General features: G+C 53.6%; 4 protein-coding genes across 4 annotated transcripts; 2 read left to right on the top strand and 2 right to left on the bottom strand.

Moving 5' to 3' along the window:
• Nucleotides 1–2,762: 2,762 nt before the first annotated feature.
• On the bottom strand, nt 2,763–4,290 carry BDP81DRAFT_328806 (uncharacterized protein; the record flags this gene model as incomplete). The annotated part of the gene is made up of 2 exons (XM_060585250.1): nt 2,763–3,188; nt 3,277–4,290. The coding sequence occupies 2 exons, from the start codon at nt 4,288–4,290 to the stop codon at nt 2,763–2,765; spliced, it is 1,440 nt and encodes a 479-aa protein (XP_060441065.1).
• A 2,538-nt stretch (nt 4,291–6,828) lies between these two features.
• On the top strand, nt 6,829–10,958 carry BDP81DRAFT_397854 (uncharacterized protein; the record flags this gene model as incomplete). The annotated part of the gene is made up of 3 exons (XM_060588381.1): nt 6,829–8,366; nt 8,952–10,612; nt 10,666–10,958. The coding sequence occupies 3 exons, from the start codon at nt 6,829–6,831 to the stop codon at nt 10,956–10,958; spliced, it is 3,492 nt and encodes a 1,163-aa protein (XP_060441066.1).
• Nucleotides 10,959–12,774: 1,816 nt separating this feature from the next.
• BDP81DRAFT_483820 (family 10 glycosyl hydrolase) lies at nt 12,775–14,679 on the top strand. The gene is made up of 3 exons (XM_060595079.1): nt 12,775–13,657; nt 13,773–14,007; nt 14,175–14,679. Exons 1-3 carry the CDS (start codon nt 13,136–13,138, stop codon nt 14,471–14,473), a joined length of 1,056 nt encoding a protein of 351 aa, XP_060441067.1. The 5' UTR covers nt 12,775–13,135; the 3' UTR covers nt 14,474–14,679.
• Nucleotides 14,680–15,233: 554 nt separating this feature from the next.
• Nucleotides 15,234–16,988, bottom strand: BDP81DRAFT_328703 (general substrate transporter; the record flags this gene model as incomplete). Its single annotated transcript, XM_060585239.1, has 3 exons — nt 15,234–15,492; nt 15,546–16,715; nt 16,822–16,988. The coding sequence occupies 3 exons, from the start codon at nt 16,986–16,988 to the stop codon at nt 15,234–15,236; spliced, it is 1,596 nt and encodes a 531-aa protein (XP_060441068.1).
• Nucleotides 16,989–17,182: the final 194 nt, after the last annotated feature.

Raw genomic sequence — 17,182 nt, forward strand, 5'->3', positions numbered from 1 at the left:
GGTCCGATATTCGCATCCGAAGCGTGGGTGCGTGGGTGCGTGGGTGCATGTTCGGACTACGAGGTTGTGCAGTGAAGATCCCTATTTGCCGACGGCCGTGAGAGCCGAATTATCCCTCCCACTCACCCCAGCCCCATCCCTTTGCTCTGCAGTCGCGTACTTTCCACCGTGGTACCTTTCCATATAACATGAATGATTAGTAACGGAGAAATAAGAGATAGGTCAGATACCGGCACTGATCATTGCGTCTGGAATTATCTTAGTCTGCAAATCTAACCACTGGTTCATCTCCCGAGCCTCGACTTGCCTCCAACGATGTCGAGGACGGACATTGTTCTCCCGTTGGATGGGAGCCGGTCACTGGGATGGATCATGGAAGGGGTGCCGGGGTGTCAGTTCCAGGGTCAGGGTCGAGGTGTGTAGTGGGGGCGGGGGTTATCTGTATCCGTGTACGGAGTACGGATATGGGATAGTCGAGGTCGCTGTGAGATGCTGCAGGGAAACGGAGCTCGGCTGCACATTGAAGACCAAAAAAAAAAAGTTTCAATCTTTCTTTGTCCGCCTCACTCTCGCGAGACTCCAGAGTCCAGGGTGAGGGAGCTAACCTCGCAATAGGTAGCATGCTCTACAGAGTGCAGATAGAGACAGACCCATCTATCCTCCAGGCAGGCCTCCAATCTCTCTCTCTCTCTCTCTCTCTCTAGCCCCAGGGCCCCTGTCGATGGCCATCGCTAAGCACGCTGCACTGGCACGGTGCAGTTGGAGGTTGGAGCTACGGGTGAACCGGGGGTGGACGTGATGTGATGGTGCGCAATCTACGGAGTACAGACTATGGGACCAGGGGGGAGCTCGGAGAGGAGAGGACAGGACGTTGGAGAGATTTGGGGGCCCTACACTACTGAAGCTAAGGTAATTCCCGTTTGTTCTTGGCCGGGGGCCTGGGTCGATGTATCTGTGCGTCTGAGGCATGGACGGGGGGTTTTTTTTTTTTTTTTTTTTTTTGACCGTGGGAGATATCACTGATTGTTTCTTGTCTATTGAATTTCGGCGCCGGACGGATTGGACCTTGTTGCTTTCTTAATCTTACCTTGACTACCCAAAGTGCCCTAGGCAGCACCGGTATCGTGTTCTCGAATGGGCGAGTGGGGATGGAGTACGGAGGATCAGACTGGGTTGAAGTTCACCTATTTCGTTCCTCATTCCCGTCGGATACTCGGGCGGGAAGGCTGCCGTGTGTGCGTTGGTTGTCTGTCTGGTTCATCCTCAGTTCTGCTGCACGGCACGGATTTCGGATGATTTCTTTGGAGGGGAGTGTTTTCGTTTGCTCGAGGTGCTGGTGATCCGCTATAGACACGAGAGAAAGTGGTGCTACCGTTGGGAAAGCGGAGAGGCTCTCCGCTTTTCATTTGCCCCCGGGGTCCTCTTGAGTCCAGAGTCCAGGGAAGAGGAGTCCCTGAGGAGGGGGCGCATCGAAGGAGGATTTGGTGGGAACATTGAAGCAAAGTAAGGCGAGAGCAGCCATTGTTACGGCTGGGAAAGAGACGGGACGTGTCGCTGTCAAGGTTGGACCAACCTACCGTGTTCACGTCGCACAGAATCGTCGGCCGGTGTTTGAGGGGGGTATCCCCCGGAACGGCGCTTCGGGATGGTCGACGGCGCGCTGCGGGAAAGAATGGCGCGGGGTGATGGTGGTGGTGGTTGGTACGTGCTTTGTCTTCAAGGTTTTGCTTGCTTTTTTCTACATTCCTACCTATCCGTATATCGCCTCGTCTGTCCGTACCCATTTTGCTTTTTTACACTTGCAGAGTCTGAGGGTACTATCCCGACGTCTCGAAACCGAGACATGCAGAGACATCTGAGCCAACGAGATGCGGTAGGTATCGCTGTGCGCACTGCCCAGTGACGACTCTGGCCGGCCTGGCGAGTGGATTGACAAGGGACAGGCCTGATCAAAACCGTCAAAGTCGTGATGTCGTCGGACATGGGGTGGTCTCCACCTAACCGGCGTTATCTGATGAGCTGTTCATTGCTACAAGAAGTACTTTGTCGCGAGATGAGCTGGAGCAGACCCCGGGGTGCCGAGCCACGATGGTAACGATTGGTATCCACGGAATAGCATAGTTTGGACGTGCAGTCAAAGGGTAGGTTTACATTGATGGCTACAAAGTCATTGGAGACAAAAGAAATCTTTCGAGTTGCTGCAAAGTGCAATCTACGTTGCGTTAAATCGGCCATCGTACAGGGGACGGGCGCAACATGTCGCAAAGTCCCTTTCCTCTACTCTGTACGGATACAAGCCAGCGAGCCCAGGATCTATCCGCAAACGTGTTCTATCGTACAGGCTGGGGCCATCGCATTCCCAGCCACGCATTATTGTGCCTGTGGACGCGCAAGTCGCATCTGGACGAGCCACACATCCAACTCATCAATGCCCCAGTCGATGGATGACACGTATCTGGCAAGCTGGTGTCATGTTCATCTCTTCAAGCTTCATCCCATATCGGCCGAGTCCATCGACCCAGTCGCATAATCGATCAGCGCCAGATCTTTGTCCGATCTAAGGGTCGTCCCGGGAGTTGATTGGCACAGTAGGACCAGTGGAGGGGGGGTTTCATCAGATCTGAGCTCGCGTTCCCCGCTGTCCCATCACAATCACTCGATCTCGTCTCGTCTCGTAGCTCGACTCTTTGATCCGGCAGCCTCAACGCTGGACCCTGTACGGCCATCGAACTCTTGGCGACTTGTCCAAAGCATATTCCGACTCAGACGTACATGCCTCGATCTTCACCCTCAATCAGTTTGACAGTGACGCCGTTCTTGCCGTCGCGAGCGATCTCATACTTGCCACCGAGGACCAGGTCCTTGGCAACAAGCTCGCGTGTGCGGCCGAGCGACTCAATGTCACTGATGCGCTGGATCGTAGCCTCCAGATGATCCCTGAAGCTCTTCTCGGCGCAGATCTCCTGGAACGCGCGGTGCATGGGCACAGATGAGGCGCGGACGTCAGCGTTGGCCGCGATACTGAATAGGTTGAGCCGGTCCATGTTGCGGATGAAGTCGGCGCGCGTCATGATTTGCTGCGCCTTGTGCATGGGGAATTTGGGCAACATGTGGCCCTTCTCGTCGTCGTAAAGCTCCATGTCTTCTTCCTCATCTACGAGGGCTTGGGCGAGGACCATGGCGCCGGCCTGTCATTGATTGTCAGTTAAGTTTGCCCACTAGAGAGAGTCCTTGTGCCAGGTTGGGACAATGTGTAAAGGGGGGATGGTTACGTACAGCCCACTTCTGCTGGTCCATCACGTCGTCGTCCATCTCGGCGCCGAGAATCCAGCACTGGTTGAGGAACCATGTTTTCTCGACCGCGCAGATGGATTTACAAGTAGCAATCATATCCCTACTCTTTGCAACGCGGTTCAAGAACGATAGTCGGCCGCCCACAAGGTCATAGACCTCCTCGAGTTTCGTCGGGCTCAGCTTTTCGTTGAAGTACTTGATGCGGTACTTTGCGAGAGCTGCGATAGCTTGACGTTTGGGCAGGTCGCGCACCGACATGATCTCCATCCGCGTAGCCAGCTGCTTGAACCGCTCGTAAACCCAGTAGTCATCCGTGTTGAAGACCATTGTCACGAGGTTGGACGCCGCCCACTGTTCGGCACGTTGCTGGAGAAGTTCAATCAGATCCTTGCCATCGTCGTCGTCGCGTATCAGGTGCATTTGGTTAATGATGACAACCAGGGGCTTCTTTCGCGTAGACCGGTTGACGAGAGCAACCTTTTCAAGCTTGTTGAGGGCACGTTCGATATCCAATAAAGCCGTCGTATCGCGAGGACCGCGTTCGCTGAAGTATCCGCCAATGTAATCTTCGTGGAATTCAAAGTCGAGGGCCTTGCCAAGGCGTATGCGCACAATCTCCAAATCTGCGTGGGCCTCAAACATGGCCACGCCTTCGCCGTCAATTTTGCGCATGGCCTCAATTAGCATGCTGCTCTTGCCGGTCCCCTTCTCGCCCATGAGCAAGAAATAGTGCCCAGCCTCTGAGCCATCGATGATTCTGTCGACGCGTGCCTGCTCTGGCCGCTGCACCCACCGATCATCGGCCTCGACGGTGGTTTGTGGCACTTCCTTTCCGATGGCGGCGAGCTCAAGAACGGGGTCACCCGGCGTGAAGGCGCGGGTCATCTTCTTCAGGACAATACGCTTGTACGTCTTGTGGTAAGCGTAGCCTGCCACTGCGAAGCCGGCCGCAAGAACGAGAATGGAGGCGAACGATGTCGCGGCAGACTCGAGCATCTTCTTGGGAAGACTGTCACCGCCATCGTGGGCTCTAGGGGCGACAGGTTCTGACTTTGAGCTTGATTGTGATTGATCTAGGTTGGAGGTCAGCTCTTGTTGCAATGATAGATATGGCCACGGTGAGGACCAGCTGAAGTAGACGTTTCACTTGAGATCCCTCTTCATTGGCCGAAGACGCAAAGTCCGTTTTACTGGGAAGTGCATAGGCGACAATCGTCTCCAAGCAAGATGTGACAGCAGCCGGTTCGCAGCCTGATTCGCTGTGGAAACCAGTCGAGATCTGACCTGCAGCATCTTGGCTTGCATGATCGGGTCTTCGGCTACACAGAGATGTAGCATCCTTGTCCAAAGCATCCAGAAGAAGCGGAAAGCTGGCGCCCAGCCTCGCGCAGCCGCACCCCTTTTGGAGTCTTGCAGGTGCCACATCACATCCATCTCGCCAACATTACACGAAGGAACATTGCACCGACGACAAGAAAGGATGGGAAACGAAGAGGGGTAACCGACGAAGAAATGAGAACATACGCGCACCAACTCACCGGATCTTGCTGGCGGGTGTGTGGAGAAGTAGGCGGCGGGTGTCTTGACGGCCGATGAAGGTGGTGCCAATGCCGGTGCTGACAGCGGCCCCCAAGGACCGCGGCGGCAGCCACGCGTTCCAATCCACCGGGTCGGAGAGGGGCGCAAGTACGACAGCATAAGCTGCCCACCCTTGCTCACCAAAGCCATCGTTAATATGTAATGAGCATCTGCAGGGCCTGCTGCGGCTCGATTCCAATGTCGACGGGTCGCTGAACAGTCCTCGCCGAGTGGAAAAAGCGTCTCGGAGTGGGGGGGAAAGGCCGGCCGGTTCTGGCGGGCAGCAAATGTGGTGTAGGGAATTAAGCAAGGCAGGGCGGAGAGTGCGCGAGATTTTGGATTGTTTATGGAACAGACAACAGGATAATTAAAGAACGAAAGAGAAAAAAAAAAACACGACAAAGAGTCAGTGTCGGTCAAGCCACAGGGGAAAACAAGAAACACAACGTCGGTGGTACTAAAGGAGGAGGACTCCGAGAGCTCCTTGCTACATCTTTGGCCTTTCTTGGCATGGGTTTTGACCTTCTTTCCTTGGCATTGGCCCCTGCCCAGCTGAGGGACGAACCCAAGTGTGGCGCACTCAGATACCACGAGGTGGGTGCAATCACGTGAGGTGTCTGGGTGGAGATGTGGCTGATATCGAAACACCGTCCCTTAGGTAAGCACCAAAACGTCTATTTGGCTCCACAAATCAAGTACCGAATTCAGGTAGCTGTGGATCCAAGCATCTCAACGACAAACCGATGGCGACGCTTCATCAAACTGTTGTCTGCTGAGAAAAGGAATCAGTACATGTTCCACAAAGCCAAGCCTGACCTCTTAACTTCTATGATGTTTTCTTCACTGTTGTTATGGGTTTCAAATGCTTGATTATATCTTTCTCTTCTTCCCGAACTACCTAGCCCATCTCTCTCGACTGATGTACGGATAGAGACTAATATATCTTTTTACGGGAAACAGTATTACTATGTACCCACTAAGCATATTTCTGCTGGTGCTTTGGTCCTTAAATCCACATGAAATAATGGCAGCACCAGTTTATGTTTCTTCTATCCTCTTCAATTAGGTTTATTGCGAAACTTGTTGGCGTGAGATATTCGTGGTCTCTCTACCTCATTACCAAATAATACTACCCAGCATTTATTGCAAAGACTTGAAAGTGTAGACTGAACTGGATAGGACTGGCTCTAGTCAAGACAGATAGAAATACCAAAGTCGAAGCAATTTTTGCGTTCACAAGAAATCAAATGATATATGCTACACTGTTCTCAGTGATCATTTGTGCAGTCTTGTCTCTCTACAGATAGAACCCCCATCCGTGTCTTTCATGTTGTTCCTGTCAACAACGCGAGGTACCTTATCCTCACCGAGAATCACCATCACCTCAGGTGGCTCGGTCTGTGCGTTGACTTCACCATCGTCCCTTCCCTCTCACTTGCCCCCTTTGCCTGACGCACCTGCCCATCACGCGCTTCACTATTTATTTTTCCCTCCCACAAAGGTATTTTCATTCTGCCTTCTCCAACTACCGCACACCTCACTCTTCTCATTCTCTTCCTGCCCTCTCATATCAACAACCTCTTCTCTTGCTCCTCCAACCTTCGCATCAGGTATTGTTCTTCTACGAGCTTCAGCATTGCTCCGCGATTGGCAATATTGGAAGGTATTGCATAGGCACCTTTAGTTTGTTGTAGAGGCTGAGAGAGTATGTCACCAAAGCTTCATCTTTTTCTTTTCATTCCCCCAGACACTGACTGATATTGGTGCAGATCCTCCCTGGTCGGCTAAACTTTTGGGGCTTGGACATTGTGAAAATCCTGCTTGGATTACTCTATCCTCTCTCTTGGGTTCATTGTACCAACTATCCGACCTGCTTTTGTGCTACTGTCCAATTCATCCAACACCTTACGCGGAGCTACTAAGTCTGCCAGCTGTGCTACAGCCTCCAGCGCAACAATGGCACCAAAGAAAAGCAAGAGTTCGCAGCTTTCGCGTTTTCGATCAGATTCTGATCACTCACTTGCTCAAACTTCCAACACCCCTCGTCAGGTTCCTCCTTCTACTCAGTCACAAACCCGTCCACCGACTCCGAGACCCAATGAAGTTGATCGATCCACTCCTCTCGCGAGGCTTTTTCGACGTAACCGAACCAACACTACACTCAATACCGCCCATCAGCTAGCCTTGGAAGCCCCCCCTTCCAAAATCGAGCGCAGCTCCCCGGCCACTGCCCCGGCCCCGGCCCCAGCTCCACCTCCGCCTCTTCCCACTCCTCTTCTAGCGGGATGCCCAGGCCGCGAGATCACGGGCGCGAAGACCAACGGTCGCGAATGGGCTTGCGACTTGGACGAGCCTCCTGTCTTGGACTATTCCGAGGAGCTTTCCAAGACTGACTTCGATGAACACCCACTGGCCCATTACATCAAGCTGGAAAAGGGATGGCAGAAACACCAGCTTGCCATGTACGGCCTCATATTGCCAGCCAAGGTCGAGAACGGCACTCCTATCTATACTTGGGAAAGTGACCCTGAAGACGAAGAGGATATGGTAATGGACATGGCATTGGTGCTTTCAAAGGAGAAAAGACAACCTGCCAAGCCATCCGCCCAAGTGGAGCGACCAAGAACGCCCTCGAACATTCTTCACAAAGTCAAGTCTTTCGCCAACTTCATTGCCACATCTGATGCAGAGAAGGAAGTCCCCGAGCTCCCAACGTTGAAAGAACTACTTGACCAGTTCGGTCTACCCCCCGGAACACCTCACGACTCGGCGCCTCGGAGCTTTCTTCGTCCGACCCGGTCTAGCAGCTCTCTGCGACCAAAGACGCCCACTCGACCTGTCCCTAGTGCTACCAAGTTACGCAGCAAGCGAAGCGCAGGAATCGAAAGATCCCAGATCTCTAATCCCATCGCTCCAGAGGAAATGAGACGTGTTGGATCCGACTTCAGTCAGGCGGTGGCTCGACGCGGCAGAAACGTTTCGGGAGGCGAACGAGATTCGCTCTATGCATCATCTTTGCGAAGCCCATCAAACTTGGTCTCTCCATCCCTTTCGACGAGCGTCCCTCTGTATCTACTTCAGCCTCAACACCCTACCGTCTACTTTGGACAGAACGAGGCCCCTCCCGAGTTTCGACATGCCCCGCCTCGTCTAGCTCCCATGGAATACACTCGACAGTACTACATCGCCAAAGCCAAGGCAGAGAGGGAAGGCGTCGACTGCACAATCCGCAAGCCTGAAGCAGTCTGGGCTTGGACAGAAGACTTCAAGGAGTTCCTTCTGCTTCCGCAACTTCCCGCAGGCCTCCAAAGAAACTTCTTGCCTGACGATGGCAAAGACTGGAAGGCTTCCAAGATGGGTCGGTCATCCAAGAACAAAGATATCGGCAAAAGAAATCCCTTTGTTCCTCTTCCGTTGGACCTCGGCCCTTCCACCCCGCTCATGCCTGCACACTTCCACAGCCAGTCATACTCCTTCATCAGCTCAGACCATAAGTACCGTTCATCTAGTGATGGATTCTATCTCGATCGTCCCGCAGCGGCCAGATATGAGAGTCTAGTGCAGTCAACAAGGTTGCTGCTCGACAACTCTTCTACTCCCGTGGTGAAAGAAGACAATGATTGCTTTGTTGGTGTTTCTCTCAATACCACCAGCGAGACAACAGGCTTCTCTCGCCCAGGAATGATTGAGGCATCTCCTCTGAACAGGGCTTCTATCACAGCACCACCCTTGTCTCTTGCTTCCCACCGAGCTTCCAGTGAAGCGCAACCGACAGATATACTCACAGCTACCCTTCCTCTTCCTTACAAGGCTGAACAGCTGCCCCTTGAGGGTCATCATCGGGTCAGCAGTATCACACAAGCTGCATTGAATGAAGTCGCTTTGCGCGGTTCCTCTCATGAGCCTTATCGGAGAAGCACTGCACCATTGTCATTGTCAACAACAAGTGTTGCAAGAAGCTTACCTACACATCGGTTAAAAACTGGGATGACAGAAGTGCACGCGTCGCCTTGCTATGGTTCTGCAACTTCGTACGAAAGATTTCGCCATCAGTTCACACTCACAGCCACAGGTTACAGGGATGAGAACAACGTATCGCCTCTCAGTTTTGAGCATTTGCAAGAAATGCCCTTTAATGGAAATGTGTCTCCTCTGAGCAACTCGCCGGCATCTGCACAGACTGAGGTCTTTGCGCCAGAGGTCATGCGGAGACAAGAGACTCAAGAGACTTTGGACGACGCTCTGACACCCATGGTTGAAGATGAGACATTTCACCAAAGCATCTCAGATGATGCGGCTGACATTGCAGATACTTCTTCCGTTTACTCACAGGATAGTACTGTTACAGCAGTTCACCATCCTTTGACTGAATGTCGCCCTTCTTCTACAGACTTGATGTTACTGGCGCCTACGACCAGTGAGCTTGAGAATGGAGAGGGTTTGACCCCGCGCCAACCAGAGAACCTTCCTTCCCATGTCACTCGCTCTCAGGAAAGAACTTCACGACACTCACCCGTTCTTGAAGCTGTTTCATACGTTCCAAGTTCAGAGACTGCCCAGTCTTATGTCGCCCATGAGGAGACTTATGACACTGCTGATAACAGATACTCTGAGGCTCCATCCAGTACCATCAGCAACTTTTCATCGCAAGTAACTGGATCTACTGCGGACCGACACGATCGCTACTCTGCTGCTTCGCATGTGAGTACGGCCACATCTGTTTCGGCATCCGCCTCTTTTCGACTGCCCATCCAAGGCACTCTGGCCAGCCTGGAAAACGATTATGTCAGGGCCAGTAGCAAGTATGCACGCAAGGTGGGCACTGAGATACCGGCCCCGGAGGCTTCCTCAAGAATCTCCAGCATGCGGGCCAAGGACCCTCTCCCGCCCTCCCGGAGCTCTGTCACGAGAAACCCATCGTCTTCTCCTGGCATTCCTTCCTCAGTCACCTCAGCCGATACTGCTGCCTACTACCGCCAGAAGCGCCTTCCTAAGCGACCAGAGCCGGCACAAAAAGATCCCGTCACCGAGGCCATCGAGTCTTCTCGCAACTCAGAACTTCCATCTCTCCACGTCAGAAGACGCAGGGCAGTCCCGAGCCTTCCTCAAATTTCGGCATCTCAGGCATACCCGAAGCCGCTGAGGCTCAGCACGATGAAGAGTCCCAGTCCGGCGCCTACGGCATCAACTGCCGACCGCGCAGCTTCCGCTGCCAGCAGTGGAACTGTCGCGCGTTCAACTTCGAGGCTTATCACGGATATCGGAAACGAGTTGAACCGCGAGATGGAAGAAGTCTTGTCGCCTCGCTCCGCCGCCATGGCTCACCGCCCGCTGTCGCCAAAGAAGGAAGCTGACGTCGATACGCCTACTCGTCGCCCTCGCCAAGTCCAGTCGATGAAGTCAATTCCCTTCGACGCGCCTCCTCTCCCGGCGCCCAACAAGCCACTTCCCTCTATCCCGAAGCCCAAGACGCCGAAGACCAAGGCGTCAATGCCCAAGATGAAGACTGAGGCCCCTGATTCTGCCTTCATCGATGTGGACTTTGGTCCCGGTCCTGCCAGGTCTTACGTTCCCGCCCGCCCGCCGCCGCCCATCCCTGTCTTGAAGCCTATTGACACCACTTCGCCGTCTGCTTTCGACACGACTTTCGACCCTTATGTCACGCGAGCCGACTTTTCCATCAAGAGAGACCGCACAGTCCGTCCCGCGGCGTCCATGGCGACGATGTCTCCGCGTCCTAGTAAGTTCATCCGCGACCTCGACGTCGATATCCGTACTGACAACCGCCCGAAGCACCTTTGGTCGACCAGCCGGCAAGCGCGGCTTATGTGCAGAGACCCGCCAATGCGCCTTCCAGATTCTTGGGTAAGATGGCATCGATGGCCGAACTCAAGAATGGCAGAAGAGATACGATTTCGAGTCGTTCGACTGACAGCGACGATGCCGTGGGTATGAGAACTTTCCTTAGCGAGGACAGTGCTGCTTCTTCGGCGTCCTCGTCGACCAGAGACAAGGCCACATCGGGATCGAAGCGGAAGTTCTTGAGCAACTTGTTCAAGAGAAACCGCAAGGATGGAGAGCAGTAAATGTTTGGTATGGAGAGAGTGTGAGGATTAGGAGAGAGCAAGGTCTGAAAGGGGATGTTTACAGACTGAGCTATGTTATACGTATTTGTACAACTCGGAAGAGAGATGATGGCCTGGGAATTGGGGATTGTGTATAATGGTTTGACAAGTACATTTCTCATTAGGAGATATTAGACTTGACGCAGGGCAGGAATCATCAATGATCAATGTGTTACTCGACTTCCTCGGTTTGCTCTGCCATTGACCACGCCTCTACTTCGCGAAGATGGCCTCTTTAGCCTCTGCGATTGTGACGCAGGGCCGCAGTCACAAGCGATAGGCCATCTGTCCATCTCGATAACCTTGTTGATCGAGACGGGAAGGGCCTACAGGATGGATATATGTGTCCTTTAAAAGGTCAATGATGGCGAATCCCTTCGTTCCCGCGCATCCATCGTGGTACGGAAATCCGAGTAAAGTAATCCTTGGTATTGAACGAGGATCAACATATTGCTGAGTGCCCTGACAATAAAGACTGATGCGGTCAACGGAGGGGGGGGGGGGGGGGGGTGTGTGTTTATCTCAGAAGCGTGGGGCTAGTCATCGATTCTAATAGCAGAATGAAGGAAACAAAAGTAAAGAGTTCGGGGGTGAAACAGTAGGGTTGGCTGAAGAAGATATGGGTAACGAGCCAACTTCAATCCACAATGTTGACGAGGTAAAGTCATTCCAGACCAGCCTTTTGAGTGGTCTCGGCTGGGAATTATGTCATCCGGGCCCGGCGTCCAGGTGGGGATGGATCCTTCCGATCGCTCTGTCCGGGCCGGCAGGTGGAGAGTACCCTGGCGGAATCCTTGAGGGGGGAGCGAGGGGGGCCTGGCTGCTGCAACGCCTCAAGGCAAGTACGCACCTTCAAAGGAGGTCCTACCGGGCCGTTGACTATTCCAAAACTGTCTTTCATTATCTCATATTGCCAATGACACATGTCGTAGTCGGTAACTGGAAGAGAGAAAAGAAAGAGGCAATGAATCGACCAAACGTGTGGCCCCAACGCCGATCATCGTCTTCCATCAAGCTACCACCGCTATTGCGCGGACAGGAGACGTGGCGGACCACGCAGAGTCGACGCGGCTGGAACACTTTGGCTGCGCGGCTAGAGTATATATAGCCCTGTCCCCGAGATTGTCAAATTCCATTCAATCACATTGTTTTCGTTTTTGTTGTTACGTTTGTGGTCCCCAAACAAGCGGCAAGGAGGCTGATGGAATGTTGGTTCGGGTGTCGTGCAGACCCGGGTCGCCGGAACGGGAACGGGAACGGAGCCCATCACCCTTCTGTGCTAAATTTGAACCCAACGTGCAGTCTCCGTACTCTTCGTACTTCAATTGATGCTCCCTATGTCGCTATTATCCGACGGGAGGATTTGGAGAAGCCGAAAGAGAGAGGGAGAGACGCAGGAAAGCTCCCTGTGCTTAGTATGATTGGACCACCCGAAAGAACTGGGGATCTGCCATTGCAATTGAAGGCTATTTTAGACACGGAAAAGGCCAGTATAGTAAAAGCACTTAATCGTCGACAGCCGGGGCCCAGCAAGTTTTCAGGTCCGTTTTCATGCTTTTCCAAGGGGAGGTTTTGCGCGCTCTCTTTTCTCTGGAATGATGCGCGCACAACCGAGACAAATCGAGTTGGCGGCTCAAGATTACGCAGTAGACATCTCTCTCCTCTTTGTTTTCCTTACGCCGGCGGGTTTTCCCCCGTTTTAACCTGACTTGCGCGCGCGGCGAGTGCGACCCCCCAAAATCAGAAAGGTCTCCAAAAACCAAACTTCTTGATGGGAAATTTCCCACCGCACTGGCGATTTGGAGATGCCAATGTTTGCCAAGGGGTTCGAGCTGGAGAGAGAGAGAAACGGGAGGCCCCGACTTCGAGCCTACGCGCCGGACGGAAACTGATAAGTTGACAAGTTTCCCCCAAAGGCGAGCGTCACACCTGCATACGCGCTTTGCTTGAATAGATTTCCTCTTCAAGAGTGTTTTGTTTCATTCTCATTCATTCCTTTTTCCAGACACTCATTCTAGACCAAACTTACCCATAGACACACACTCGTTGTAGAAAACACAAAAACCGCGCCAGTTTGAATAAGGCAACAGTACAAAATCCACCACCACCAAAAGAAGAAGAAAAAAAAACCCCCCACAATGAAGCTCTCCCTCCCCCTCCTCCTAGCCCCCCTCGCCGTCCTCGGCCTCCCCACCACCGACGACACGGCATCTCCCTCTCACCACGCCGCCCGCGGCACGGGGCCGCACGCCCACCACGCCGCCGTCCACCTCCTCACCCGCCAATCCCCAACCAGCATCGACAAGCTCTTCAAAGCAAAGGGGAAGCTCTACATTGGCGTCTCGGGCGACAACGGCATCATGCAGCAGGGCAAGACCGCCGCCGTCATCCAGCAGAATTTCGGCCAGGTGACGCCCGAGTATTCCATGAAATGGGACGCCATTGAGCCCACTAGGGGCAACTTTGACTTCACAAACTCGGATTTCCTCGTCAACTTTGCGCAGAAGAATGGCAAGAGCGTGAGGGGGCATACGTTGCTCTGGCACCAGGCTCTGCCGGCGTGGGTGTCTGCCATCAAGGATAAGGCGACCATGACCAAGGTGATTGAGACGCACGTCAAGACGATTGTGGGAAAGTACAAGGGCAAGATCAGGTCTTGGGTATGTCTTTTTTTTTTTTTTCTTTTCTGCACTTACAGAGTATCTCAAAACGGGTTCTTCATTCCGTTTTGATATCCTCTTACAAATTTGACCGTATGCTGACAAAGGTACAAAGGACGTCGTCAACGAAGCCTTCAACGACAACGGCACAATGCGCAGCACAGTCTTCTCCAACGTCCTGGGCGAAGCCTACATCGGCGTCGTCTTCCGCGCCGCGCGTCTCGCGGATCCCGCGGCAAAGCTGTACATTAACGACTACAACCTCGACAACGCCGGCTGGGGCAAGGTCACGGCGTTGGTGAGCAAGGTGAACCAGTGGATCGGGCAGGGTATCCCCATTGATGGCATTGGTGAGTTCACGTCTTTTCGTTCTTCTTACCCCCACTCCCTCCTCCCCCCCTCCATGGAGAAGTATCTATATGAGATGCTTGTAGATGGAGGCGAGGCCAGGGACGAGGAAAGGGAGACACGAACAACCAAGACGAAAACAAGGGGCATGACTAACACCACAACCCAGGCTCCCAAGCCCACCTCGCAGCAAACATGTCAGGCAACATCCAAGCCGCCCTCGAAGTCCTCGCCCGCTCCCGCGCCTCCGAAATCGCAATCACCGAGCTCGACATCCCCGGCGCGCCGCCCAACGACTACGCCACCGTCGTGGCCGCCTGCCTCAACGTGCCCAAGTGCAAGGGCGTCACCGTCTGGGGCGTCAGCGACAAGCAGTCGTGGATGGCCACCGCCAAGCCCCTGCTGTTTGACGAGAACTGGAACCCCAAGCCTGCGTATAACGCCATCGCTGCGAGGTTGCGTAAGTGAGGGCGAACCTCAGGAGAAGCAAGGGATTGAGGATTGGTATCAACCGTGGCATTGGTATTTGTATTAGAAAGCTCTGTTATATACCTGATACATAAGACGAGAGACTGTGCTTGCCGACTGCTTGTCAAGCGTCGTGGAGCTGAGCTTCACTGCGCTCAAACTTCCAGAGCCTATCTGCTCAATTATTCACAAACATTTTCCTGTCCAACCAAACATGACATAGCCTGGATCCTATCATGTGGGATGCATGAGTAGAGCTAGGTACTAGCTGATAGAAAGGAGGTAGACTGGCTTTGGCTCCCAGCCCTTGTCCTCGAAACCTAGAACAGGGCATTTCATAGAGATATCACGTCGTTGTATAGATAGCTGCTTGATATGCTAGCTGGAACATGGAAAAGGACGAGAGGGAAAAGTCTCCAACATACGCGCATTCTCATCGTTATTCGGCTATATATATATATATATAACTATATATATATATAAATCGCCTTGTAAACTAAATCACGATATTGGACAGGTCACGTATCACTCATGTACACCAGAGTCTTTTGAATGTTGATCAATTAAATAATTCTCATTCCTCATGAACGAATCCTCTTAAGAATACAAAATGCCACCCAACGCCGTCGCAATGAAGTTTGTATGATACAAGACTGTTTTCTCTGGCCCAGGAAGCCAAGGGGAACAGTATGAAATATGTGTATGTTTGCGGTGTTTCCAATGTACGGGACAGTTCAAACACCAGAGCAATCCCATGCGCTTAGGCAGTGGCATTAACCCTCTCCTCCTCGCTCGCAGACTCGTGGTGGCGCTTGTGCGTCTCGTTGCGCCACTTCGCAGAGGTGATGGGGTTGACGTGCTGGACGTACATGGTGTCAATCTCCTCGAGGGTGCGGTCCTTGGACTCGATGACGAAGAGGAAGACAATGATAGCCAGGGCGGCACAGCAGCCAGCGAAGACGAGACCGTAGAGGTAGTCAATGGCATCGACGATGTAGCGGGTGAAGAAGGACATGAGGCTGGGAAGCAGTTAGTTGGGTGTTTTATGCATTTGAAAGTTGGAGGCACATACAAGTTCCAGAGCCAGTTTGAGGCGGTGGCAAGAGCCATGGCGGGAGCACGGTAGCGAGCAGGGTACAGCTCAGCGACGACAGCCCAAACGAGAGGACCCCAGGTCGTGGCGAAACCGGCGATGAACAGGCAAGAGAAGGCAACGAGAACGGTGCCGGCCTGGGGAGTGTTGGAGGGGGTGACGGTGTCGAGGGCGAAGTGACCGACAAAGGCGTAGACGAAGAAGCACATCATCATCCACAGAGCACCGACGATGAGAGCAATACGTCGACCAGACTTCTTGACGACGACCAGACCGCCAAAGGTGCAAGCGACGTTGACGGATCCGAGAATGAGCTGAGTGACGTAGCTGTCGCTGAGACCGGTAGCGGAGAAGACGGTGGTACCGAAGTAGAAGAAGAAGTTGGCGCCCGTGAGCTGCTGACCGGCCTGAAGCACAATTCCGAGCATGGTGCGGTAGAACATGCGGGGGCCGGTGAAGATTTCCCAGATGCTGGTGTCGGCGCCAGCATGCTCCTCGGCGACCTTGGCGCGGATCTCATCGATCTGGAGGTTGACAGAGGCGTGGTTGGGCTCAACTCCGGCAAGCTTGGCAATGTTGCGGCGAGCCTCGTCCTCGCGACCCTGGCGGAAGGCGTAACGGGGGGACTCGGGAAGGAGGAGGATACCAGCACCGAGAATGAGGGCCCAGGCGAAGCCGAGACCGTTGGGGATACGCCACGAGGCAGAGCCGGCCTTGTCGTGGGTCGCGAAGTTGACAATCTCGGCGAGCCAGATGCCGAGAGTGATGAAGAGCTGGTAGGTGGAGACAATGACACCGCGGATGATGGCGGGGCAAGACTCGGACTGGTACATGGGGACGACGACGGAGAGGGCACCGATGCCGACGCCGTTAACGAGACGGCCGATGGCGAACTGGTACCACTTGGTGGTGGAGGAAATCTCGATGACGGTACCAATGCAGGAGAAGAAGGCGAAGAGCGAGATGGTCATGCGACGGCCGAGAGTGTCGGCGAGCTTGCCGGCAGTGAGAGCACCGACGAGACAGCCGATACACAAGAGACCGACTATGGTACCCTGGCGAGCGGCGCTGAAGACGTAGGTGCCATCCTGGGGCTCACCAAAGCGCTGCATGAAGTCTTCCATCAGGAAGAAACCAGAAATCTGACCACTGTGGAGGAGAACAAAGGGTCAGTAAACGGAATGGCCGGCGAGACAGACAGGTCTCAGATGGGAGGGCGGAGCGGAGAGTTGCGCCGGAGGGGAGTAAGACATACCTGACATAACCGAACATGAAACCACCGATACTGGCAACAAGACCGAGGAAAGCAGCGGCAAAAGTAACCTTTTGCTCAGCAATGATATCGGAGCCGGAATCCGGGGTGGGAGATTCCGTTCGGTCCTTGTGCTCTACGCCCTTGCCACCGAGCTTGGGGAACTGCATGATGGGCGATGCGGACGATGCACGTCGATATGGGGATGGATATGTGGGGGCGGGTTTGGTGTTCTCGATCCAGGGGAGGATGTAGAGGCGGGAGAGATAACTATGTTGGTTCCGAGGGTAGTGAGGTTGTTGGTGAGAGTTGAGGTTGGTGTTGTTGTTGTTGAGTGTTGTTTGAAGAGGGAGGAGGAGGAGGG

The sequence above is a fragment of the Colletotrichum phormii genome, assembly GCF_030913505.1.
Source record: "Colletotrichum phormii strain CBS 102054 chromosome Unknown BDP81scaffold_21, whole genome shotgun sequence".
Lineage (NCBI taxonomy): Eukaryota > Fungi > Ascomycota > Sordariomycetes > Glomerellales > Glomerellaceae > Colletotrichum > Colletotrichum phormii.